The sequence below is a fragment of the Malus sylvestris genome, chromosome 5 (genome assembly GCF_916048215.2).
Source record: "Malus sylvestris chromosome 5, drMalSylv7.2, whole genome shotgun sequence".
Lineage (NCBI taxonomy): Eukaryota > Viridiplantae > Streptophyta > Magnoliopsida > Rosales > Rosaceae > Malus > Malus sylvestris.
The window spans coordinates 43,448,184-43,475,385 of record NC_062264.1 but is presented as its reverse complement, the minus strand read 5'-3'; the positions used below and the strand labels follow the sequence as shown (position 1 = coordinate 43,475,385).

The following is a 27,202-nucleotide window of genomic DNA, read 5'->3' as shown; positions in this document are numbered from 1 at the left end:
AGATTTTTAGAAAAATATTTGGCAGATACTCTTATAGTTGTATGTTCCATTTTATTTTGTATTTTAACGATTTAAACAATCTACTATTTTAGGGTATCTCTAAAATCATCATGTATTGTTTTTTTGGTTTCCAGAAATAGATATCTTAATGATTTATTTTATGCCTAACTTTTGAAGATGTTTTATGAAAAAAAATTAAAGAAAAAATATCTATGGATATATCAATATCTACATCAATATCGGTTGTTTTCAACGGAAATTATGGAAATTTGCAATGGGATAAGAATATCAACTTATTCAAATTTAGTCGAAATTAGAAAAAAATTTCTTAAAAATAAAAAATAAAAAGTTCGAAATCTGCAATGGTTTCCGAAAAAATTTCCTTAGTGACTTGAATCACACGTGCACTAACAATACATGACTGTATGACAATCGCCACATTATATGGTCTACAAAAATTGTTTAAAAATATAATCCCACGATCGTTTTTCAAAAAAAAAAAAAAAAGAAAAAAAGTAAGTTAAAGAAAAGGTAATTTCGAAGAAAATAGATGGAAGTTGAAGGGGCAAAAAAGGTAAGAGGAGATGGCGGGTGAAACGATCATGGCATCGGTGCGTGGAGGGAAAGCTAACGAACGAAAAGAAAGGAAACAGGAAAAGTGGCAGACACACAACCCAAAGAGAGTGGATAACCCCCGTGAATCCGTACGCCTCTTTTTCGACGCTCCTCTTCTTTTTTTTTTTAAATTTTATTTTCCCAAAACGAATTAATTAATTATTCTTTATATTAGTATATTTGAGTTATATTTCAGTTGGGGGACACGTGTCGAGGCAACGTCTCGTCATCGCTTTCACCAGCATAGAAGCAACACGGTGTCTGGGGGGACTGAAAAAGAAAAGGGCGAGAGAGAGAGAGAGAGAGAGTGTGTAGAGAGAGAAAGTGAGGATTTTGGGTAGTGGAGGAGTGGGAAGAAAAAAAATCAGGGTTCTTGGAGGGGCTGATTGAACATTTTTCTTTCTCTTTGGGTTTGTGATTATTTCATTTTTTAGTTTTTAGTTTTTTTTTTTATAAATTTTGTAAGACTTGGAGATGTATATAGCTTCAATGCGAAAGTCGTTCAAGGACTCTCTGAAAGTTCTTGAAGCTGATATTCAGCATGCAAATACTCTGTAAGCGATCATCTGCTCTTTTAATTTGATGGGTTCTTCTGAAAAAATTGTTTCTTTTGTTGAATAGTATTTATTTTGTAAATATTCTGCTTGAATTCTGGTGATAAAGGTGTAAACTTTAGCTCCATTTTTATTTATATTTCATGTTGGAAATGTAAGATTTTTTACATTTCAGCTTGGTTTGTTTTGATTTATTTTCTTCTGGGTTGTCAATTTATTTTTGGTTATTGTGCAGCTTAAAGATCATAAAAATTAATAAATAAATAGCTAAGAATTATTGTACACTGACAGTATGATTCTGGGAAAGCAATTGTTTAATTGTTTAAGCAGATATTTATTTGTGCATTAACGTTATCTTGATGAAATTTGAGGGAGCAACCAAACCAAAATTGTCAGGGATTAAATGGGTTTACGTGGCCAATGGATTCCACCTGCTGGTGGTGTTTTTAATTTCTTGTTCATAATTTTTTTTTTTTAAATTATGTGTCCATTGTTCTTGGAATGTAGCGTTTTAGTCTCATTGTTTTGGATGCAACAGATATGTTACGGTGCGATTGTCTTAACTATGTGCAGTTTTTCGTGTTTTACATTGTTTTGAGAACTTGGGTGGTTACACTGGGAAAAACGCGCTTAGTCATAATTTTTAATAGAATGCTGCAATGATTAGCTCGATTCGAAAGATGGTTTTATCGAGAGAGACTAGTTGGATTGATGTCTTTTATGAATTGTTGATAAATTCAGTGATTTTGGTAGTTTAATCCGATAATTAGTTTCGGTTTCTGTTCAAATCCTTATGTGGGAAATGTGAGGTGCAGGGCCTCAGATTTTCCGAGGGAGTATGATGGTGCTTGTCTTCAGATGAGAATGTCGTACAGTCCAGCCGCTCATCTCTTCCTTTTTCTGGTGCAATGGACTGACTGCAACCTTGCGGGAGCCCTCGGGCTGTTAAGAATTTTAATTTACAAGGTTGAAGCTTGTCGCTTGAATAGTTTCTTTTTTTTGTTGAGTTAGATTCCAATCATGGATGTGGGTGACCATTGCATTTTCGCTTACGCTACAGGTTTATGTGGATGGCTCGACCACCATGTCTACCAAGGAAAGGAAAGCAAGCATCAGAGAGTTCTATGGTAAATTTATGATCTCACAACATTGACTTTTGGTTCTTGTTGAGCGGGTAAAGGGTTTATTTTCGGAGTAATTAGGTTTTCATCCTTATTTTTACTACTCTATTGATTAAAACCTTATTACTTTTCAATTTTTGATCAAGGTCCTTTGTATTAATAATATCATTAATTATTTCAATAATAAAATATTTTTTATTTCTAAAAATATTCATTTAATATTAAAAATATTACAATTAGTATATTTATATTTATGGCTAAATTTTTTATCATATATTTTTATTTTTAGTTTGTACCCATTTTTAATTTGCAACCCTTTTTTAATTTGTACCAATTTTCCTTTCTGTTTTAATTTGTACCCATATATTAATTTCTTTTTGTGCCCATATTTTTTAAAGTTTTATTTGTATTGTACCCATATTTTTTTATTTATTTGTACCCATTTTTATTTTTGCTAAATGTACCCATTTTGAAGAATGTACCCATGTTTTGATACAATAATTTTTTGGTTATTTTTTATGAATGTACCCATGTTTACACACACACACACAATAGTATATTTATATTTTAATATTTTTAATCACACAAATTATGGTTTTTTATTTAAAATCTCATTACTATAAACAACTATAAATTTTAATTTTTAATTTAAAAAATATAGTAACGTACATAGAAATAAATTATCAATTAATTTCAGGGACTTGGATCAAAAAATGAAAACCAACAAGGTTTCAGTCAAAGACTATTCATAACTAGGGACCGCATCCAAAGTCTCCCGTTTATTTTCCTACTGATGCCTCATTTCTTGGACAGCTGTTATTTATCCCTCTTTATTGCAACTTCAAGGAGGTGTCACTGATAGTGAAGATAAAAGGCAGAAAGCAGTATGCATGGAAAGATATCGCAAAAGAGATGATGAAGAAGGTCGAAAGTGGTCAGATATAGACATTGAAAGAGAAGAGGAATGCGGTATATGCATGGAGACAAATAGTAAAATTGTACTGCCTAACTGCAACCATGTTTTGTGCCTGAAATGTTACCGTGATTGGTACTCTCTCTCCCTCTGAACTTATTTAAACGTTAAAGTTCACCTGCTTCTCTTTATTTCTGGTACTTTTTTTTCGAAGATTTATGTTTTCTGTCTTGCTCAGACATTATGTTGCTTTCTGTATCAAATAGTTGATAACACTTCGAACCCTGCATTCATATTAAAAAGGGGTGCGAATGAGCTAAGGTTAATGAAAATAAGTGTTCCTAATCTTAAATCGTATGTGATGCAATGCATACCTAACTTTGCCCAAATTTGAAATGCACTTTGAGCTACGGCATCATGAGCATAGTGGTATTAAGTTATGGTAATTGGAAATTGAACGTGGAAATGATTGTAGTGTAGACTTGCGGCTTCTAGGCTCAGTAGATAATTTGCAGAAGTATCTCCCCAACTATTTTCCTGTCTGTGTGGGATAAGAACTTTTCTAGACCTCTCGCTGTTGCTCTAGACCTCGTTGTTTGTTAAGATTCGCTTACACTCATCTTGGTTGTTTTATTAGCATTTGATTTGAAAAAGAATGAGAAACCTTGTACCGCGGGTTTGCCATTGAAAGTTCAGGCAGTTGTTGTCACCTAAATCCTAAACTCTATATGGTATATTTTTCTGTGGTTCTAGCATGTACTCTTAATTTGATTTGTTTGCTGACCAGATAGGTATTTGCTTTGTTGTACACTGTATAGTCGTTAGATATTTTGATTCAAATACTATATTTTCCCTTTTAATCATGTCATTAAGGAGTTGTGAAGCGTAGAAATATGAGCTTTTGGATAGATAAATGTAATTATATTTTAATTGGAATTCGTATGTACTTTAATCTTTAGCAAAAGATGTTTCCATGTACATTTCTGTGTCGACATGAATATGAATGAAACTAATGCTCTGTTGACACATTGGCAGGCGTACAAGATCTCAATCGTGCCCTTTCTGTCGTGACAATCTTAAAAGAGTGAACTCGGGCGATCTCTGGGTATACACCGACAGCAGGGACATAGTCGACATGGAAACAGTGATGAAGGAGAATCTCAGGAGGCTTTTCATGTATATAGATAAGTTGCCCCTTGTTACACCGGATAACCCTTTTGACTCGTATGATTCCCACTTAAGGTGATCGATGGGGTCCAAAAACCAGTCTCCCGTTGCAATTTAATGAACTAGTTTCTTTTCTTTTGATTGCATAAGGACCGAAAATCCATTCGGCAGGTGTAAGTAGGTCGGTATCGTCCCACTTCTGTTCAGAAGACCCGGCCTGAGTTATTGTTGGCTGGCGGGTGAAGTTGAGGAGTCTATAAATTGTATGTAGTGCATTTGTACATGCTTGTACAGCTTTGAAGTTAGCTTAGTTTTTTTACATACAAGTCCTCTCCTTGTTTCGAATTGAGTGGGTTCGGACGGAGGAACTGTTTCGAAGCGGAGGGATGGGCGAACGCAATGAGGTGAGAATTTCTGGTTGATGAAAGACACAGATTATGTTTCTTCGTGCTAAGTTGCAACCGATATACAAACCAAAACTTTGAAGATGGATGGGCTTCAACTGTGTTCATTGTTCCTGAAATAATGGACAACTGAACTAATAGACTTTGTTCTTTCGTGGGCACATATGAGCTTATCTGTCTTTTCAATTTTCCTTTTTTCATTAGCATATACTCATTAGGTTATGTTTTTGAAATGATTGAAAATGCATTTTCATATAATTAGAAGCGATTTAGACGTGATTGTCCGAAACAACTAGAGAGTGACTCTTTTGTGCTTTTTGGATAAGTGCCCATCTTCAATAGACAGAAGTATTTTCTATAGAAGCATATTCCAAATGGAATCCGGATCCTTTTGTGAGGATCCGAGAATTCGTGAATCATATCTGTTCATTGTATATTGTGCAGATAGAAATTATTTTAAATATTTTTATTTAAAATTAAATATAAACAATAATAAAAACTGATCGGACAATGCACAATGAATATACACGATTTACGGATCTCTAAGATCCTCACCAAAAAGATTCGGAGAGGATCTTGTTGATTTCAAAGGACAAGGATTTTTTGCCCTCCCACTTCTCGTATCTTCCCGTGCCCTCCTGTTTGTGTGGTCACGGTTAAGCCTCGTTAACATTTTATATTACTATTTATTTTTGTCTTATTATCTCTATAAAAAAAACAATATAAAATGGTAACGTGGCTTAACCGTGACCACACAAAACAAGAGGGCACGGAAAGTGGAAGGGCAGACAATCCTTATCCTGGGTGCATATGTGGGACCTTCTTATGCCAACTTGGCAAGTACGAGTGATTGACCATGTATGAGGTTACCTGAAAGGGTGAAGGACTTATACGGCACGTCTACATTGCCAAAAAAAATTGGACTAGGCTACCTTGCAAATTGACATGTAATCAGCTAATAACATATTGTCACATTAAGGTCATGTCTAACCAACTTGGCTAAAGGGTCATACAGCTAAAAATAATTCGAAATGACACGAAAATCATCTCCAACCTAGGGCTAAGCCAAAGGGCTTGTGGGCCTCACCGGGCCCAAACCCCTAAATCAGGCCAGTTGGCTGGTCATTTCAGCCAACCCTCCAGAATGTCAAGCTTGACATTTTGCCAACCCTTCAAAATGTCAAGGTTGACATTTTGCCATTCCTTCAGCGCAGCTCATTTGAATGCCAATGGTTACTTGGTGTAGCTAGCTGCCGTTAGGTTACCGTGGGAATTTGCTTTTTTTTTTGGGACGATTTAAAAAAAAATCTAATTTTGTTTCCTATAAGTACTTACACCATTCCTACAACATTGAAATTTGAAAATAAAAAGTGTCATGTAGATAAGAATCATATCAAAAATTTGCAAAACCAATTACATCTTGACATAAGGCACTCGAAATCCCATGTTGATAAGAAGTGTCACGTAGATAAGAATCATATAAAAAATTAGCAACACGTGTCACACGAAATCCTATCCGGAAAAATTATTGAGATTACATAAAGATAAGAAATCTTGAGAGTTACTCATATTAATGACACATGTTACTTGAAATCCTATCTAAAAAATTATTGAGATTATATAAATATAAGAAATCCGGAGGCTTATTCATTTGGCGACAAGTGTCATCCAAAATATGTTCAAAAACCTTATTTTAATATGGTAGTTTAATTTAATTAAAATAATAAATTATATTTCGTCTATGGCTCTTTGGCCCCTCGGTTGGAGATGAGATGATTTATGTCAAATGGCTATGTTTGGCCTATGACCCTTTGGTCCCCTCGGTTGGAGATGATATAAAATATGGTTTAACACTGTTCATTAAAATATAATTCTTTGCAAAGCTATAAAGCTAAAGGGAGCCCTTTTACATTCATTCGGTTGGAGATAACCTAACTGGTTTTTGCCTAGACTTTCACTAGCGAGCAAATCAACAACTACATGATTTGAGTATTAATAGTACAAACAACTAATTAATAGCCAGTAACATAATGACATGCCGATCAATTACTCAATATCGAATAGTCGAGCATACCACGTAGTCAGCCGGCTTGACATGTAATTTTCTTTTGGATAATGTTAAGGAGATTCAATTTTTTTAATCAAATTGCAAACTAAATAATGTGTCAGCAATAAAAAAATAAATTAATCAACACTTAATTAATAATTCAATCATCTACAACCATATTATTTGATTTGCATATTTAATTTTAAAAATTTGTTTTCGCTAACATTACCGTTTTCTTTTTGTTATGCAACAATTCTAATACAAGAAGAATTGTTAACTTACAGTTACATGGGTTTTGTGTCCTTTGTCATATAGATAAAGAGAAATACGTAACTAAAATAAGATTCTCTTGAATCTATCTCTTATCTTGCGGGTTCTCTTGATAAGGGCAGTTGGGAGGCTTTCCCTACTTTGGTTTGGGTCAAGCGGCTGAGTGGAGCTTTCCAGAACTGTTGCTGGTCTTGGGTGCCAAGATCAGCCAATCTGACGGCGCATTGACTTGCGTCGGTTGGGTTTTCGGAGATATGGGACTGTGTTTGGGTCGACCGGTCGCCATCTTCGATGGTTCATGTTTTGAATAAGGATGGTTTCCCATGTCCTCATTGAGAGGTGGTGGTGATGCTAAACTTGGTTAATGCGTCTTTGCTTGTATGCTCTTCATCGCTGTTCTCTTAGTTGTGCCTTGCTGGGTGTTTGCCTCCTTGTAGGCTTTCTTGTACCTTTTGGCTTCGGCCTTGGAATGCAAATTCCTTGTTCCAAAAAAAAAAAAAAAAAAAAAGGACACGTACTTTTGGTTGGCAAAGAAGTCCACTCATGCCACAAATAGAAAGAACAACTCAGATTCGAAGTGAACCAGGAAACGAAAAACAAACATAAATGTTAGACAGAGAGAGAGAGGAAGCCAGGAAGGAAGAGGGAAGGAAAAGAAAGGGTCTTTAGAGAGAGAGGAGGAGAGAGAGATGGGAAGAGGGGGGGGGAGAGAGAGAGGCAACAGAAGAGGAGGGAGTGATGGCTACAGACTTCTTCTGGTCCTACACGGATGAGCCTCACGCTTCTAGGCGCCGTCAGATCCTCTCTCAGTACCCTCAGATTAAGGAGCTCCTTGGTCCCGACCCCTGGGCTTTCCTCAAAGTATCTCACTCCACACTTTGGCTTTCCAGAAATTCAATCCGCCATTTTTGTTGGGTTTTCTTTGTTTTGCCTGTTCGTGTTTGTTTTTATCCGTTGGTTTTATCTGTGACAGTGACAATGTTGGTGATTCCAAGAACATGGTGCGGATACGATTTTTGATTTGTTTCTACAATTGGGTATTGAAAGCTTTCCGCTTTTCTGAATTATGTTGCGAATTTCGGACGCGAAGTGGCCATGTTTTTTGCATTAAATGTTAGTTTTCGCAGATAGTTTTGGGAGCCAAAGTTTTGAGCTTTCTGCACTAAATGTCCTGTTTACGCAGCGAAATATGGTGTTTTAAGATGTCATGAACAAATTGCGCATGCTGCTCTTGCGAACTTATGCTTCCTCACTTGATATCTCATTTGTGCTTTTTCGTGTGATTCGAATCCATGCTTTCTATTGTACTGGTTTAGGTTCAACAGGTGAATTTCGCAGAGTTTTGTCGATGTAGAAATTGGAATATTAGTGTTCTAGTTTGAGATGAACTGAAACGTAGATGTCTCCGTTAACTATATTTTGATTTTGTTTAATGACCTTGAAATGAAATCATGGTGCAGATTACTGTGGTTGTCTTTGCTTCAGCTCTGGACTGTAACGGCTCCACAATGCAGGCTGGCTGAAGATGCTAGGGATGGCCTACTTCTTTGGCTCGTTTCTCAACCACAACCTCTTCTTGGCCATCCATGAGCTCAGTCACAATCTCGCCTTCTCCACTCCGGTCTACAACCGCTGGCTCGGTATTTTTGCTAACCTCCCGATTGGTGTTCCCGTGTCTGTCACCTTTCAAAAATATCACCTTGAGAACCATCGCTTCCAGGGAGTAGACGGAATTGATATGGACATCTCAAGCAAGCCATGTGGTGACTAATGTGGTCACAAAATCCATATTGGTTCTCCTTCAACTCTTCTTCTATGCCCTTCGGCCTGTGTTTCTCAAACCGAAACCCCCTGGTTATTGGGAGTTCCTCAACCCTTTCATTCAGATAGCCCTTGACGGTGCCATGGTCTACTTTTACGGCTGGAAATCTTTTGCTTACTTGATCCTCTCTACATTTGTCGGCGGTGGGATGCACCCAATGGCGGGTCACTTCATTTCGGAGCATTATGTCTTTAACCCTGATCAGGAGACGTATTCTTACTACGGCCCTCTCAATCTCCTAGCTTGGCATGTAGGCTACCACAACGAGCACCATGATTTCCCCAGAATTCCCGGGAGCAAGCTTCATAAGGTGAAGGACATTGCACCGGAATACTACAGGGGTTTGGAGTCATATAAATCTTGGAGCCAAGTGATCTACATGTACATAGCAGATCGAACTGTTGGACCGTTCAGTCGAATGAAGAGAAAGGCAACAAAATCTGAAAAGATTCTCTCTCCTGCACTATTTTGTTCCATTTTTTTGTATCCTATACTGGTTCTTAAAAGGGTTATTCGTTCTTTTACTTTCGATTGTTTGTAGGGTTATCCGTTTTACTGTTGTATAGACCGAAGAAAAGGAAGTTATATTTATTCATTAATTAGCAATTGGAAAAAAAAAAACATTTTGTTTAAGCTATGAACCCTATTTTTATATATCGAAAAGATGGAAAGAGATTCGAGGTATGCTATGGTCAATCGGCCATCCACCCTCATCTGGGCCGCTTATGCTAGCAAAAGTCGAGACATTGTTAAACCAAAAGAAGTAAACCAAGGTAGGAAAACAACATGACTATACATATGGATTCTAAGAACCAAAATATGGAACCAAAGACAAAGGACACGGCAACAAGACTTAAGTTTCTTCTCCCCCAAGCATCTGGTGACAGCGAGTGGTATCATCGGTACTATGTAAACCAGTATCAGACGGTACGAGGTTAACTGCCAACTCCATACTGTCATAGAGCTCTAGTATCTTTGCTCTCTTCACTTGATTGACTGGGAAAGAGAAACACAAACTGATGCATCAAATGTCAAATCCATAGAAAGAAGAAAATGTCGTAAAATAAAAGAAACTGAAGCAGTGAGATTGCAGGTTTAGGAGTGAATTCTTACATTCCAGTTACTGTTCTTGGCAGGTTGACCATTAGGATTTATGAGCGGGAGTCTCTCCGGGGGACACTCTTCATCGCTATCGTAGCTGGATCTTTGGTTTGGCCCTGCAGACCTTAGAGCTGTGGCTAGTACGATTGATAAACCCTGCAGATTATCTACTTTAGTCCCCATGACAGCTGATAATGTTAGTCGGAAACACTTAATAGAATCAAATTATAGGAAGAAAAGACCCTCGCCTATACTGAAATAACATTCGGTGCAATAACAGTTGGGTCCAGAGTTTCTCATTCGAAAGAGAGATTTAAGCAGTTTCGACTATAGACCATAGTTCTAAAGGGCTTACTTGTGAAAACCCTAAACTTTAACCAGATGGGTTTAAATGCGTTTTCAGAACACGGGTTGTTATTGTTAGCAAAAGCATCAAACACTTAAAACCACCTGTGCTAAGACGATGAACAAGCCTATCCACTGAAATATGTCCAATTTCGACTCGACAAAATCTTTGAAATCACTGAACTTTCCTGTCCGGTCATATGGTAAATCCTGAAAAATGAAGAACAAATTAAGTCCAAGCAAAAACAAGGCGATATTCTAAACTACTTTAGCATGCAGAAAAGAGAGTTCAACACTGGGTGAAAAAAGGCGGGCACTGGCCTTGGCCAACTGGCTTAACTCACATCTGCGAAAACGAGGACTATGGTTTACCTTTTCCCAGTCTGAATTTAAAAGTATATCTGCAGCCGCTGCAAACTCCAATAGAAGCAGCAAAAACATGATCAACATATACTAGAACTTGTTCAAGGTCAACATGAAAGGTGTTTCTTCAGTACAACCGGGTGTATACGTCCCCATAAGTATCTCCCGTGTCACTTGACACAAAAATACTAATAAGGCAATATACCCCTGTTACAGGTTAGAATCTCTCGAACATAAGATAAATTCGAGCTTGCAACACCTATGTACAAAACCAGAAAAGGATACAAAAGAGAGGCAACAGCCATGCGTAAACTTTGCAGCAACGTGACCAATGCATGTTATTATGCACACGGTAAAACCGGCGCCAAGAGAAGTGCATATAAACCTACAATTTCAAGAGAGGGATGAAAATGGTAAATGATAACTACAATTGATAAAATAAAAAGTATTCTGGCTATGGACCATACGTCCATTATGTATATGAACGGACTATTGATCAATCATTTATAATGTATCGATATCATTTTCTCCAACATAAACAATTACTACCATTAATATACATAACCCTTCGTAAGGGGGATCCGACTAAACTGTAGTTGTACGAGATTCATATCGACACGGTATCAACTATCAAGAGAGTGCTTACCATGGAGGAACAGCACTATGATGGTCAAGGGGCGAACCGTCAGAGTCCCTCAGCCAAACTCTAAGCATCCAAAGGCCATACATAATCATTGCAATTCCAACCATTCCCAAAAGTGAGTTCATAGCTTTCAGCAGTGACTGCAGGCAGATTCTTGCAATTGTTGCCGCCATTGTAGTAGCTAGCTAGTGACTACCAAAGCTTTTCAACTTGGACAAAGTAAGAACTCCAAATTAAAGTTTACAATTAAACCTCAATCCCTTGTTCAGGACCGCTTCTGAAATGCCTGAAAACGCTTTCCAACAAACAACACCGCTTCAAAGTAAAAAACTCGAAGCATGCAACGTTTAAGTTCGATGTTTTTAGTTCCTAAATTCTTCTTAATGATTAAGGGATAGCGGTACCACTTGAATTCTGTTCAAGACAATTGGCGAGAAGTGCCGAGTAGGAAATTTCTAAGAAAGTGAGTAATGTGTCTTTTTACTAAGATTTTTGTGAGTAGATTTTGTCCTGTGATACTGATATGTTGGTCTATTCCAATCCCACACGTTATCATGTTTGGGGTGATATCCGCATACCTCTTTTTGTCTTTCACACACCTCTCTCAATTTTTGGCCATCATATTGAATGAACTAAAAATGATCAAATTACAGAAATTATCATGAGGTGTGTGAAAGGTCAAAAATGGTGTGTGGATAGCAAGATCCAAATGTTTAACTTGAGGTGGCAAGAATAAAGTAATTCTAAGGAAAAGAATCGGTAACCTTGATCATGTGCGTATTTTAGTATTAGTTACCTTAGGTTTTAATCTACTCACACTTTCGACATCACCATCACTTTATGGCTTCATCATTTTTCAAGTGTCGGGTAGCACAGGTCAATTTGGCTAGTTTGCGGTCTGTCAGTTTGGTACAATATTTGTAAATATCGGACATCTAATCAACAAGTTGCTGTGGTGTAGTGGTTATCACGTTAGTCTTACACACTAAAGGTCTCCAGTTCGATCCTGGGCAGCAACAGGCCTTCATTTTTTTTATATTCCTCATTTATGCTTTCAATTTTTTATATTTTTCTTTCCCTTGCTATTTGAATTTATTTTTCATTTTCCTTTATTAAAAAACAAACAAAAAAGGATAGGATTAAAAACACAAAATACCAACTTGATGAAAGAAATAAAAGTAATAACCATTCCGTTACTAAATTTTAATTAAATATAATAACTTAAAATTCTTTCGACCATTATTCTTCTTCTCTATCTACAGCAATAAAACCCATAAACGAAATAATTATCAAACTAACAGTGAACGAATAAAATTTCAAAATTTCTTCAAACAATCGCTTTCGATGAAGATAATTCTACCAAAGTTTTAATAAGCAACCGTTAATATCCTTTGGTACAAGCTCCAATTCCAAAACCGAACACGACGGTTCGTAAAATCATGTCAACCAGTCTAAATCCAGCTCGATTTTGCACATTGCAATTTCAAAATTGCATATTCCATATCGTAGTGTGTAGATATATACAGCCAAGATATGCGCAGAAAATTGCATTGATCCTGCAATTTTCCACTGCGGTTGCCATGCAAAGTTAAAACTCCCAAAGAGTTATGACTTTGCAAGCAATTCCAGCTATAAGAACAAAACTTTTATATGTAACAGCTCCAAGGATCTTAGACCGAGCATTTTCCGCAGCAGCGAGCTTTGCCGGAATTTGTTAACCGATAACAGCCTCTTACTGCCTTTGACGTCCAAGATATTCTCGCATGTGCACGTGGTTTTCTGCCTTGACCACTAAACGCATCTTTTTCGAATTTACATCCTCCCACAGCAGAGCATTATAGCCTCGCGCAAAGTCAGACGCACCCTCGAGGAGTTCCTGGCAGTTATAAAGGAAAGATCTTAGAAAAATGATAACAACGAAAAACAATATACACGCATCAATTTTGGAAAGCGGATTGTCACCCTCGTTGGAAATTCATCGTAATAATAAGCTGGAGTCATCTCAACCCTATTCAGATCTGTTTCCCACAGCCTAATCTGCCAGATACGAGTGAATTTGAAAACGTCAGAATACCAACATGCATGGAAGTCGCTTACAACATAACATAATAAAAACTATCCAATTCAAAGAACTCTGTTATATTTAATTTTATAGAAGAGCATAGATGAGCTTGATATTGGACATTTTTTTCTCCATCGGAGTCAAGCAAATTGAACTCTCAAATATTTTGCTGAATTCAAATATGAAGATAGAGAAGGATCAGACCTGATCTGTGACATTCTCAGGTACGGATGGTACTCTCTCTGCAACGCGTGGATGTGCATTCTGCTGAAGAAAAGAAATTATCTGCCAAAAAAAATATATAAAAAAATATTAGACTTCCAACATTCCAGAAACAGTTTCAGCAACCCTTTCTCCCATGTGACTTGGGAGGATGTGCGTGTGTGCATACAGAAAGATAGGTACTAGCACTTGAAGCCTTTTCCATAAGCACACGGGGATATACGCTCAGTAAACCAAGAACTGAAAAACCCTAAACTGTAGAGAAAAAATAGCAACTAAAATGAAGGTCATCTAAAAATCTACTGCATAAAGAAGCATAAGGGCTAGACGGAGAAAAAGCCAAGAAAGACTACTGAAGAAGAACATCTTAATTTTTAAGCTTGTGAAGCAAAACATCCCTAGAAAGGCTGTATCTTTCTACTCATTTGTTGTACAAGAATTGCGGCAGTTATCTCAACTAAGTATACCATCGTTTTCCCACGACTCTCAGACAGCTTGAGGAGGACTAAGTATAGCCAAAATTACTTAAGACTTATACTGAAAAACTAAAAGTAGAGTAACAAAAAGAAAATATTTGCCTGTTCTCCAGTGATGCCATTTTCAAAAGCACTATATAAACTTTCTTTTGTTATTGCTCCAACGATAAGGTTTGGAAGTTGATATTCTACCCTGCACAGAGTAGAAAAAGAAAATTTTAGTAAGAATTTTAATAAAAACTTAGCTCAGAAATTAAAAAGAACAAGAAGTATTGTATACCAACACAACCAAAACAATGACACCCCCACTGTAGCTAAATGCTAACTCTCCCCCCTGACCCTAGGACGAGAAAATTCAGAGGCAGGAGATCCAAAAATGCATTTATAAGCCTTCAGCTTGATTTTCTTCTACCATCTTTCTTATATGCATCTCTTTGTGCTTTCAACAATTTCTAGGCCATAATTAAAAGGATATTCAAACAGCATGCAATAATTATTTCATGTGTCTCATGACTAAAAGAAAACAGAAACTGCAAACTGTACAAGGCAGTTGATCGACCAATTGGTCAACATATACCTTGAGAAAAGACGTAAAATTTCACAATGTAATTTAGATGTTGAGTAGGCATAGAGTCTGAAGTTTGTTTCCACAACAACAAATCCCTGAACAAAAATCAAGTAAACAATTCGTAAGTAGCATGTATAGCCATGGAATGCACTCCAGTTTTCTTGATGATAGAGAATCAGTTGCAGAATAACCAATTTGCGACAAAGCTAGCATGAGTACAAATAACATACCTGTTTCCTCGATGATGAGTCTGTCAAGCTAACTGATAGATTAGTAGCTAATTCAGTAGGTATAAACCAACTGTCTTTCCTTCCCTGGATAAGTACACAAAAAGGCAGCAAATTAAACTTGATGTTAGGATATGGTTAAACTATCATCTGGGAAATTATCAGCACATGTACAACCAAGAATAAATCAGAAAAGTATAACCTGCTGAAGTTTGATCAGTCCCAAATCTGCAAGATCCTTGATTATATTCTTCTGCCTCTCATTCAATGTATTTATGTTATATGCCTTGCACACAAAATAAAAAAAATAGAATCAAGAGTTGAGAGAAAAATTCCAGGTACAAACTTCCCATGTGGAAGGAAACGCTTTCTACAAAAAGATAATGAATTGAATTCTATCAAAAGTTCTTATGGCAGCATTTACTGCAACACTATTTATGTTTCAATTGGAAAAAAAAAATATTAGCCACAAAAGAAAATAGGGAACTTTAACGAAAAGCACCCGGTACTGTTCACTTTAACGAAAAACCACATTTATACACTAAAAAGTCAATCCTGGTACTATTCACTTTACCCTTTATTTTGTCCTTATCATTAAAACTCAAAGTTTTCAAGCCCTTTTCATTAGTTTTCCTAAGAAAATATGGGGAAATTCAATAAAGCACATGCTACTGCAAAAGAATAGTCATGTATACAAAGGCATATAACCAATACCTCGCCTGTAACATGAAAACTAAGTTCTAGCAGGAAAGAAATCAAATCTGCAGAATCTAGCCCACGCTCCTGCAACAAATAAAATTGAGGAGAGATGAGATATAAGATAAAACTCTTGAACACAGCTACTGAGAAGAAAAACTTAAGTTGCACTTTCTTATCATTTTCATCTCAATAACTTAGTGTATGATAATGGTCAACATCACAAACAACATAGTCACATTGTACTTTCAACTTCTAACTCGAGTCCTCAAGGAAACACATTAGGTAAAATTTTCCTTATTTCGTTTGCCCAAATGGTTATAATTAAATTCCCTTGATAAGTTAAACCATAGGAACACACACACACAACAACAACAACAACAACAACAACAACAAAGCCTTTTCCCACTAAGTGGGGTCGGCTATATGAATCCTAGAACGCCATTGCGCTCGGTTTTGTGTCATGTCCTCCGTTAGATCCAAGTACTCTAAGTCTTTTCTTAGAGTCTCTTCCAAAGTTTTCCTAGGTCTTCCTCTACCCCTTCGGCCCTGAACCTCTGTCCCGTAGTCACATCTTCGAACCGGAGCGTCATTCGGCCTTCTTTGCACATGTCCAAATCACCGGAGCCGATTTTCTCTCATCTTTCCTACAATTTCGGCTACTCCTACTTTACCTCGGATATCCTCAGTCCCAATCTTATCCTTTCTCGTGTGCCCACACATCCCACGAAGCATCCTCATCTCCGCTACACCCATTTTGTGTACGTGTTGATGCTTCACCGTCCAACATTCTGTGTCATACAACATCGCTGGCCTTATTGCCGTCCTATAAAATTTTCCCTTGAGCTTCAGTGGCCTACGACGGTCACACAACACGCCGGATGCATTCTTACACTTCATCCATCCAGCTCGTATTCTATGGTTGAGATCTCCATCTAATTCTCCGTTCTCTTGCAAGATAGATCCTAGGTAGCGAAAACGGTCGCTTTTTGTGATCTTCGCTAGATTGCTCCGGTCATTAGCGTGGATAAGTATATAAATGGATAGAGATAGGAAAGCAAACACAAGATGTACGTGGTTCACCCAGATTGGCTACGTCCACGGAATAGAAGAGTTCTCATTAATTGTGAAGGGTTTACACAAGTACATAGGTTCAAGCTCTCCTTTAGTGAGTACAAGTGAATGATTTAGTACAAATGACATTAGGAAATATTGTAGGAGAATGATCTCGTAATCACGAAACTTCTAAGTATCGGAGTGTGGTGTCGTCTTGACTTGCCTTATCTGTCTCATAGGTAGATGTGGCATCTTCTCTGGAAGTACTCTTCCTCCATCCAGGGGTGGTATCTTTAACTGGTGGAGATGCACAAGGTAATGTATCAATTTCACTTGAAGCTTACTTGTAGTTTCAGGCTTGGTCAAGCGCGATACAAACCATGTAGTAGGAGTCCCCCAAGTCGCCGAGCTAGGGGGTCTGCTGAAAGAGGTGACAGACAAGGTAAGCAATCAGAGCTCCGACTGATTGTTCACCTTCTCCCCATCTTGCAGCAGCATGAAGGATAAAGAGAAGAAAAATGAGAAGAGATGATATGAGATACTATTGCTTTTGAAGAAGTAACTTTCCACAGGCTTATTCTTGAACTGAGCTTGAGGGTTTTCTGGTTTCCTCCAGAGTATAAGGCCGACTGAAGAATTTGAGGGTCAAAACAAGTCCATCAAATCTAGAGTGCGTTCCACCCTGCTGATATGGAATACTTTTGCTTTTGACAGAGTAATGGATGTATCGGCACGTGTGCTGTTACGCTTGTCTCCACATGCTTCCTTGTATCCTTCGCACTTGCCCTATCTGTTCCTCAAGCAGATGCGGAATCTTCCCTGGAAATATAAGATGTTGAAGATGAGTACTCGAGAGCAATGCCAGGTAAGTAATCAGGTAAGGGGTTCCAGGCAGTCAGTTCCTGGCTGGAAGCTTGATTCCAAGTGCTGACTGATTGCTCTCTTTCTCCTTGTCTTGCAGGTAAAAACAAGGTCAAAGGAAAAGACAGGGAAAAAGCATGATATGGGATACTCTTGCTTTTAACCCTGATGATATGAGATATTCTTGCTCTAGTATAGCTTGTTTGCAGAGGTATTATCGGGGGGAAGGAAAGCTGAATATTTCGAAAGGCTTCGTTGGGAGTGCCCTCTCAGATATGATGAAGGGTTGAGCATTTTTGCAGGTCTGCCTGTCTGTTGGGGATGGAGGTCGACATATATAGGAGTCTCCCTAAGAAGTAGTAATGCTATTCCTTTACCCTGCTTGGTCATAGCACGGTAGTGGGAGCTGCCAGTTTCACATGTTTTAACTCTGTCAGAGCACTTTGAAAAAGTGGTCTGTGGTATCTGGCTCTCGAGATTCTGAGAACGATGCCTCTTCGATTTTTGAGAAAGCAATCATGCTGGGGGTCTGGCTCTCGAGATTCGGAGAGCAGTGTCTCTTCGATTTTTGAGAAAGTAATCATGTTGGGAGTTTGGCTCTCGAGATTCGGAGGGCGGTGCCTCTTCGATTTTGGAGCAAGCAATCTGTTGGGAGTGTTGTCTCGAATGTGAGTAAAGGTTGGGCATGTTTGCTAGTCTACCTTGCCACGAGGCACAAAGGTTGACACACAGGGACTTTCCAATTATCCAGCAATGGTACTGTTCCTTTACCCTCTCTTCGATTTTGAGAAAGTAGTCATGTTGAGAGTCTGGCTCTCGAGATTCGGAGGACGATGTCTCTTCGATTTTGGAGCAAGCAATCTTGTTGGGAGTGTTTTCTCGAATGTGAGTAAAGGTTGGGCATGTTTGCTAGTCTACCTTGCCACGAAGCACATAAGTTGACAAACAGGGACTTTCCAATTATCCAGCAGTGGTACTGTTCCTTTACCCTTGTGGGTAATAATATGGTAGCTAGACCTTCAAAATTTATGTGTCTAAACTTTGTTAGTGCTGTTTCTTTGCTATTCTTTTACCTTTCTTGGTCAGAGCGATGTAGTGGGAGTTGCAAGCTTCACGTGCTCAACTTTGGCAGAGAACTTTGGCAAAGTTATATGTGGTACCCATGAGCTATTGTTGCGTGTGGGAAGTGGGTGATTGAACAGTAAGATTCATGTGCTTTCTACTTCACCAGAAGTCTTCGACAGAATTCCCATAATTTCTGCAAAGCTGAGTGTGTGTGTGACAGGTGCTGACAAGGCTAGAAAAGTAGGTGCCTCTTCGATTTCTGAGATCGGCCCTCGTGGTCTCTAAGCAGCCCAGCTTTTGAGAAAGCGAGCGCCTCTTCGATTGATTCGGAGAACGATGCCTCATCGATTTTTGAGAAAGCAATCATGCTGGGGGTCTGGCTCTCGAAGATTCGGGGAGCAGTGTCTCTTCGATTTTTGAGAAAGTAATTATGTTGGGAGTCTGGCTCTCGAGATTCGGAGGGCGGTGCCTCTTCGATTTTGGAGCAAGCAATCTTGTTGGGAGTATTTTCTCGAATGTGAGTAAAGGTTGGGCATGTTTGCTAGTCTACCTTGCCACGAAGCACAGAGGTTGACACACAGGGACTTTCCAATTATCCAGCAATGGTACTGTTCCTCTACCCTCTCTTCGATTTTTAAGAAAGTAGTCATGTTGGGAGTCTGGCTCTCGAGATTCGGAGGACGGTGCCTCTTCGATTTTGGAGCAAGCAATCTTATTGGGAGTGTTTTCTCGAATGTGAGTAAAGGTTGGGCATGTTTGCTAGTCTACCTTGCCACGAAGCACAGAGGTTGACACACAGGGACTTTCCAATTATCCAGCAGTGGTACTATTCCTTTACCCTTGTGGGTAATAATATGGTAGCTAGACCTTCAAAATTTATGGGTCTAAACTTTGTTAGTGCTGTTTCTTTGCTATTCTTTTACCCTTCTTGGTCAGAGCGATGTAGTGGGAGCTGCAAGCTTCACGTGCTCAACTTTGGCAAAGTTATCTGTGGTACCCATGAGCTATTGTTGCGTGTGGGAAGTGGGTGATTGAACAGTAAGATTCATGTGTTTTCTACTTCCCCAGAAGTCTTCGACAGAATGCCCATAATTTCCGCAAAGCTGAGTGTGCGTGTGACAGGTGCTGACAAGACTGGAAAAGTAGGTGCCTCTTCGATTTCTGAGATCAGCCCTCGTGGTCTCTGGGGAGCCCAGCTTTTGAAAAAGCGAGCGCCTCTTCGATTTCTGAGATCAGCCTTCGAGGTCTTTGAGCAGCCCAACTTTTGAGAAAGCAAACGCCTCTTCGATTTCTGAGATCAACCCTCGTGATCTCTAAGCAGCCCAGCTTTTGAGAAAGCAAACGCCTCTTCGATTTCTGAGCAGGCGCCTCTTCGATTTCTGAAGCTCCGTCGAGTGCAGATTTTTATAGGGGCTGGCATTAAGTTCCAAAGCACACTTGAATCTCCACCAGTAGAAGCTTCATTCTTGCACTTCTAAGATCTTGATTTGTCCGACCTCTTCTCTCTTCAACACCTTTGAAAATGTCTGGCCCCTCCGACCGTCGTTTTGACTTGAACCTTGTTGAAGAGGCAGCCCCGCCTTCTCCAGACAACATATGGCGCCCATCCTTCGTCTCCCCTACTGGTCCTCTTACCGTTGGGGATTCCGTGATGAAGAATGATATGACCGCTGCGGTGGTGGCCAGGAACCTTCTCACTCCCAAAGATAACAGACTACTTTCCAAACGGTCTGATGAGTTAGCTGTTAAGGATTCGCTGGCTCTCAGTGTTCAGTGTGCAGGTTCTGTGTCTAATATGGCCCAACGCCTATTTGCTCGAACCCGCCAAGTTGAATCATTGGCGGCTGAAGTGATGAGTCTCAAACAGGAGATTAGAGGGCTCAAGCATGAGAATAAACAGTTGCACCGGCTCGCACATGACTATGCTACAAACATGAAGAGGAAGCTTGACCAGATAAAGGAAACTGATGGTCAGGTTTTACTTGATCATCAGAGATTTGTGGGTTTGTTCCAAAGGCATTTATTGCCTTCGTCTTCTGGGGCTGTACCGCGTAATGAAGCTCCAAATGATCAATCTCTGATGCCTCCTCCTTCTAGGGTTCTGTCCAGTACTGAGGCTCCAAATGATCCCCCTCCGGTGCCTTCTCTTTCTGGGGCTCTACCGACTGCTGAGACTTCTCCTAAGCAACCTTTGTGAAGGCTCCCTCTTGTGTGTTTATTTTGACTCATGTATATGTACATATTTGTAGCTTATCGGGGATTATCAATAAATAAGCTTTCCTTCATTTCAACGTATTGTGTTAAATACACCAAAGCCTTCTTCGCTAAGTTCTTTGAATTTTCTTTTGTTGAAGCTTGTATGTTGAAGCTTTCTGAGTGGAGCATGTAGGTTGGGGTAGTGTTCCCTTAATTTTCCGAGTGAGGAAAACTTCTCGGTTGGAGACTTGGAAAATCCAAGTCACTGAGTGGGATCGGCTATATGAATCTTAGAACGCCATTGTGCTCGATCCTGTGTCATGTCCTTCGTTAGATCCAAGTACTCTAAGTCTTTTCTTAGAGTCTCTTCCAAAGTTTTCCTAGGTCTTCCTCTACCCCTTCGGCCTTGAACCTCTGTCCCATAGTCGCATCTTCTAATCGGAGCGTCAGTAGGCCTTCTTTGCACATGTCCAAACCACCGTAACCGATTTTCTCTCATCTTTCCTTCAATTTCAGCTACTCCTACTTTACCCCGGATATCCTCATTCCTAATCTTATCCTTTCTCGTGTGCCCACACATCCAACGAAGCATCCTCATCTCCGCTACACCCATTTTGTGTACGTGTTGATGTTTCACCGCCCAACATTCTGTGCCATACAGCATCGCCGGCCTTATTGCCGTCCTATAAAATTTTCCCTTGAGCTTCAGTGGCATACGGCGGTCACATAACACGCCGGATGCACTCTTCCACTTCATCCATCCAGCTTGTATTCTATGGTTGAGATCTCCATCTAATTCTCCGTTCTTTTGCAAGATAGATCCTAGGTAACGAAAACGGTCGCTCTTTGGTATTTCTTGATCTCCGATCCTCACCCCTAACTCGTTTTGGCCTCCATTTGCACTGAACTTGCACTCCATATATTCTGTCTTTGATCGGCTTAGGCGAAGACCTTTAGATTCCAACACTTCTCTCCAAAGGTTAAGCTTTGCATTTACCCCTTCCTGAGTTTCATCTATCAACACTATATCGTCTGCGAACAGCATACACCAAGGAATATCATCTTGAATATGTCCTGTTAACTCATCCATTACCAACGCAAAAAGGTAAGGACTTAAGGATGAGCCTTGATGTAATCCTACAGTTATGGGAAAGCTTTCGGTTTGTCCTTCATGAGTTCTTACGGCAGTCTTTGCTCCTTCATACATATCCTTTATAGCTTGGATATATGCTACTCGTACTCCTTTCTTCTCTAAAATCCTCCAAAGAATGTCTCTTGGGACCCTATCATACGCTTTTTCCAAATCTATAAAGACCATGTGTAAATCCTTTTTCCCATCTCTATATCTTTCCATCAATCTTCGTAAGAGATAGATTGCCTCCATGGTTGAGCGCCCTGGCATGAACCCGAATTGGTTGTCCGAAACCCGTGTCTCTTGCCTCAATCTATGCTCAATGACTCTCTCCCAGAGCTTCATTGTATGACTCATTAGCTTAATACCCCTATAGTTCATGCAATTTTGTACGTCGCCCTTATTCTTGTAGATAGGCACCAAAGTGCTCGTTCGCCACTCATTTGGCATCTTCTTCGTTTTCAAAATCCTATTGAAAAGGTCAGTGAGCCATGTTATACCTGTCTCTCCCAAAAGTTTCCACACTTCGATTGGTATATTGTCTGGGCCTATTGCTTTTTTATGCTTCATCTTCTTCAAAGCTACAACCACTTCTTCCTTCCGGATTCGACGATAAAAAGAGTAGTTTCGACACTCTTCTAAGTTACTCAACTCCCCTAAAGAAGCACTCATTTCATGTCCTTCATTGAAGAGATTATGAAAATAACCTCTCCATCTGTCTTTAACCGCGTTCTCTGTAGCAAGAACCTTTCCATCATCATCCTTGATGCACCTCACTTGGTTTAGGTCCCTTGTCTTCTTTTCCCTTGCTCTAGATAGTTTATAGATATCCAACTCTCCTTCTTTGGTATCTAGTCGTTTATACATATCGTCGTAAGCCGCTAACTTAGCTTCTCTGACAGCTTTCTTCGCCTCTTGCTTCGCTTTTCTATACCTTTCACCATTTTCATCGGTCCTCTCCTTGTATAAGGCTTTACAACATTCCTTCTTAGCCTTCACCTTTGTTTGTACCTCCTCATTCCACCACCAAGATTCCTTTTGGTGTGGGGCAAAGCCCTTGGACTCTCCTAATACCTCTTTTGCTACTTTTCGGATACAACTAGCCATGGAATCCCACATTTGGCTAGCTTCCCCCTCTCTATCCCACACACATTGGGTGATTACCTTTTCTTTGAAAATGGCTTGTTTTTCTTCTTTTAGATTCCACCATCTAGTCCTTGGGCACTTCCAAGTCTTGTTCTTTTGTCTTACTCTTTTGATATGTACATCCATCACCAACAAGCGATGTTGATTAGCCACGCTCTCTCCTGGTATAACTTTGCAATCCTTACAAGTTATACGATCCCCTTTCCTCATTAGAAGAAAATCTATTTGTGTTTTTGACGACCCACTCTTGTAGGTGATCACATGTTCTTCTCTCTTCTTAAAGAAGGTGTTGGCTAAGAAGAGATCATATGCCATTGCAAAATCCAAGATAGCTTCCCCATCCTCGTTTCTCTCCCCAAAACCATGGCCACCATGAAAACCTCCATAGTTGCCTGTCTCCCTGCCCACGTGTCCATTTAAATCTCCTCCTATAAATAACTTCTCCGTCTGAGCAATTCCTTGCACCAAGTCTCCAAGATCTTCCCAAAATTTCTCCTTCGAACTCGTATCCAACCCTACTTGAGGTGCGTACGCACTAATCACATTGATAAGTTCTTGTCCTATTACAATCTTGATTGCCATGATTCTATCTCCTACCCTCTTGACATCTACAACATCTTGTACCAAGGTCTTGTCCACGATGATGCCAACACCGTTTCTCGTTCTATTTGTGCCCGAATACCAAAGTTTAAACCCTGAGTTTTCTAGATCCTTTGCCTTACTACCAACCCACTTAGTTTCTTGTAGGCACATAATATTTATCCTTCTCCTCACCATAACTTCCACTACTTCCATAGATTTTCCCGTTAAGGTTCCTATATTCCACGTTCCTAAACGCATTTTGCTCTCTTGAACTCTACCCTTCTGTCCTAGCTTCTTCACCCTCCCCCGTCTAATAGGATCAAAGTACTTCTTTTGTGTGTCCCGGGTAAAGTTGATAGGAGCATATGCTCCCAAACAACTTTGAGTGGAGTCGTTCGAAAAGAATTTTCTATGGCCCCCTTGCTCATTTAACACTGCATCCGGGTGCCGATGGAGATACAGCGACCCTTGCTCACTTATCACTGTGCTCGGGCCACACAGCGCGCCACTTACGGGTGACGCCCTAGCTTTAGCGCGATTTTGTTCTGGATTCATTATCATAAGGATTCGACGTGATCATTCCACATTTTCCTTTTCTAGTACTTGATAAAATACTTGGAACCGTAATAGAAGCTCTGACTTCAGAGTATAGAGTAATGACAAGCAAAAAATATCAGGTTAATGGTCTGGAAAGGAACCTACAACTAATAATGTAATGAATCCATACCTCCGAGTTAGAGATGTACTCTCTGATGATGTACCAGAGTTGCGCGTTTGTATCCATCAACTGTGGTATTCACATATCAGAAATAATTTCGAGTAAGAATTAAGAGAAATCAAACATGCTGCGTGCAAGCAGTTGAAGCGGTTTGCATACCAAGAACTGGAAACCACTGTCAGTTAATCTTGGAGCTTCTCTATCCCTGTACAAACAGAAATTGGAAAACCCCGATATCAGATATGAGATGCAATGTTAATCTTTTCATATGTGCAAAAGAAAGAAAGGCTTGTGTAGCAGGAAAAACTAATAACAAAAGCAAGGACCTTTGACTCAAAAGACCCCGCTGGAAAGTTTTCATCATAGACGAACTGATGTTCGATGGCCTCTCACTTTGAGATGAGTTGATAAGTTGCAGCAAGAAACACTGATATTACATGATAGAAAGTCATAAAGAAGAGCAAACCTAAATTATAAAACTTCACAATAAGAAGTTATAAAAAATAATAATATACAACTATACATCATAGTCACCACGGTACACAAAAGGCACACAAAATATTTAAAAACAGAATCATAAATTCAAAAAGGTAATAGATGCATGGGTCCATACCTCCCATTGTTCTAGGGCAAAAGCCTGAAGATCCTCCAAGCTTGGGAGCCTCACTGTGATATTTGAAGGCATTGGTTCTCTCGGCAAAACTACACTGCAGTATAAAAAAGTGAAATAATGAACAGAGGCCCTGAAACTTCTGCATGAGTAAACCCTATACATAAACGCATAACCCACTATCTTGTAATTACTTTGATCCCTAAACCTCATATACACACAAATAGAAGTAAGTAGGGGGCGCAAAACTCACCCGTGTACCAGAAGCTTCTTGAGATTAGTCTGAAATATAGGATTTAGTGTGTAGGTTGTTTCCCTCTTCCTGTCATAAAGTCAAAAATGAAAACAATATAAATAAAATAAAGATACCACCCAGCATCAAATTTAAAATGTTGTTCTGGAAAACCATAAAAAAAAAAAGCTCGAATCACCTGTCCACAGTTTCAGTAAATATTCTCAATTGAATCAGCCGATCAATTGCAACTCTATGCTTCGAGACCCCATCAGGAAGCACCCACTCCTCCATTGACTTGGCAGTCACCGGAACTTCAATGCACAACAGTTGCAAGACATATTTCTTAGCCAACGGTGGCAGAGACCTGAAAATTGCAGCTCTATGATTATTACCGAGCTAGTTCATATACACTTAATCAACAAACATAAACTAAAATACAACCCAAAATAAACAAGTAAATAAAACCAATACGTGAAAGCAACTCGAAACCTAAAAATTGTACCTACAGCTACATGATTATCACTAACTAACTCATCAAAGATCAAAGTGCATAGAGATCACAGAGTCGTTCATATGCACTAATAAAAAACACACACAAAAGAACCCAAAAACAAAGCTAATGTGCCGCAATGACAAAGAAAACCGAGACCCGAAAATTGCACCAAGATGATTATTCACTTGCTCACTCATCAAAGACTACAGGCTCAGCTAGTTCCCTATGCACCCAATCAACAAACACAAATTGCAAATAAAGCTAATACTCGACATTGCAAAAGCGAAGAAAGATTGAAGTAAGAAAAGCAGAAAAGGTGGAGACCTGAGAATTGCTTCGCAGATGAATGCATTCTCGTATAGCTTGTCGAGCTTCATGGCGGGCAGGGCGGCCACCATGTCCATGAAATTCTTCGCGATGATCCTCACCTGAGGCATCTTTTATCCAATCCAATCGGGGGTTCTGACCCGCTCTGAGATTCTAGGGTTTTTCCGAGCTTCAAGAATCAATCACCTCCAAACAGGGGTTTAAGAATTGAAATTAAATTCTAGGGTACAAATTTTCAGATTGTGTTTCTTGCACGCTTCTGTGTCTTCAGTGGGAGTGTGACTGAAGGTCGACAAAGTGACGTCGTACATGTGATTTTCTCCGATGATTGAAGATCGCCGGATCTTCTTCGCTTTTTGGTACGTTTGTTCTGGTTTCTTCGATGTGCTTCTATTCATACGACCGCGCCTTTTCTCTATACGACGGCGTTTTGGATTGAATCATGACTTATTTTTCTCTGTTGAACCATCATTTAATTTTGGAGTAATAAACCAAAGGAATAAATTGTAGCAATTGTCATTTTCATCAACTTCGTAAAAATTTTGTAAAAATGAATTATGTTGAAATGGCCATTGCTACAATTGGGCTCCCTCAACTAATTAAAATGTGTAGCTATGGTTCTTTTCATCAACTTCATCAAAATTTTGTCAAAATGAGTTATGTTGGAAGGACTATTGCTACAATTGGCTCATTCAACTCATCAAAATGTGTAGCTATGGTCATTTTCATTAACTTCATCATAATTTTGTCAAAATGAGTTATGTTGGAAGGATCATTGCTACAATTTAGTTAAAGTGGAGGGATCATTGCTTGAATTGGGTTAAAGTTGAAGGACCAATGATAATGAATTTTTAGTTGAGGGACCATAGTTGCATGTTTTGATGAGTTAATGACCAGTGGTAATGGATTTTTAGTTGAGAGATCATTGCTTCAATTGAGTTAAAGTTAAAAAATCATTACTACAATTTACTATAAACCAAAGTCTAGGACGGCTAATATAATTAGGAATAGTGCTACTCAGACACTCATTTTTACCTCTCACACATCCTTGTTAATTTTTTATCATTAATATTCTTCAATTTATTTAATCCGACAGTTGAAAATTAAAAGGGGTGTTAAAATGATAGCACTACCCTATAATTATGCTCAACCAGGACAAAACACT

General features: G+C 39.1%; 3 protein-coding genes, 1 long non-coding RNA gene, 1 other non-coding gene and 1 pseudogene across 6 annotated transcripts; 4 read left to right on the top strand and 2 right to left on the bottom strand.

Annotated features, from left to right (window-relative positions):
* The first annotated feature begins 864 nt into the window (after window positions 1–864).
* Window positions 865–5,032, top strand: LOC126622374 (E3 ubiquitin-protein ligase AIRP2-like). 2 transcript variants are annotated; one of them, XM_050291097.1, is made up of 5 exons: window positions 865–1,169; window positions 1,985–2,135; window positions 2,230–2,296; window positions 3,137–3,338; window positions 4,239–5,032. In XM_050291097.1, the coding sequence occupies exons 1-5, from the start codon at window positions 1,090–1,092 to the stop codon at window positions 4,447–4,449; spliced, it is 711 nt and encodes a 236-aa protein (XP_050147054.1). In that variant the 5' UTR covers window positions 865–1,089; the 3' UTR covers window positions 4,450–5,032. The 2 variants fall into 2 exon arrangements, with proteins under 2 accessions (XP_050147054.1, XP_050147053.1); XM_050291096.1 differs by having other exon boundaries at window positions 876–1,169; window positions 3,104–3,338.
* Window positions 5,033–7,772: 2,740 nt separating this feature from the next.
* LOC126622383 (sphingolipid delta(4)-desaturase DES1-like) lies at window positions 7,773–9,508 on the top strand (annotated as a pseudogene).
* A 28-nt stretch (window positions 9,509–9,536) lies between these two features.
* On the bottom strand, window positions 9,537–11,746 carry LOC126622378 (tetraspanin-19-like). Its single transcript, XM_050291101.1, has 6 exons — window positions 11,369–11,746; window positions 11,008–11,107; window positions 10,732–10,812; window positions 10,465–10,569; window positions 10,027–10,170; window positions 9,537–9,909 (listed from the first exon to the last, which is right to left on the bottom strand). The coding sequence occupies exons 1-6, from the start codon at window positions 11,536–11,538 to the stop codon at window positions 9,898–9,900; spliced, it is 612 nt and encodes a 203-aa protein (XP_050147058.1). The 5' UTR covers window positions 11,539–11,746; the 3' UTR covers window positions 9,537–9,897.
* A 565-nt stretch (window positions 11,747–12,311) lies between these two features.
* TRNAV-UAC (transfer RNA valine (anticodon UAC)) lies at window positions 12,312–12,384 on the top strand. Its single transcript has one exon. It is a non-coding gene; the product is annotated as a tRNA-Val (tRNA).
* Window positions 12,385–12,687: 303 nt separating this feature from the next.
* LOC126622368 (general transcription and DNA repair factor IIH subunit TFB2-like) lies at window positions 12,688–26,435 on the bottom strand. Its single transcript, XM_050291090.1, has 15 exons — window positions 26,035–26,435; window positions 25,414–25,581; window positions 25,236–25,304; window positions 24,986–25,079; window positions 24,699–24,799; window positions 24,532–24,577; window positions 24,382–24,441; window positions 15,635–15,703; window positions 15,123–15,206; window positions 14,924–15,007; window positions 14,703–14,788; window positions 14,228–14,318; window positions 13,632–13,712; window positions 13,328–13,402; window positions 12,688–13,241 (listed from the first exon to the last, which is right to left on the bottom strand). The coding sequence occupies exons 1-15, from the start codon at window positions 26,145–26,147 to the stop codon at window positions 13,098–13,100; spliced, it is 1,365 nt and encodes a 454-aa protein (XP_050147047.1). The 5' UTR covers window positions 26,148–26,435; the 3' UTR covers window positions 12,688–13,097.
* LOC126622394 (uncharacterized) lies at window positions 15,987–21,212 on the top strand. Its single transcript, XR_007623420.1, has 2 exons — window positions 15,987–16,143; window positions 21,179–21,212. It is a non-coding gene; the product is annotated as an uncharacterized LOC126622394 (long non-coding RNA).
* Window positions 26,436–27,202: the final 767 nt, after the last annotated feature.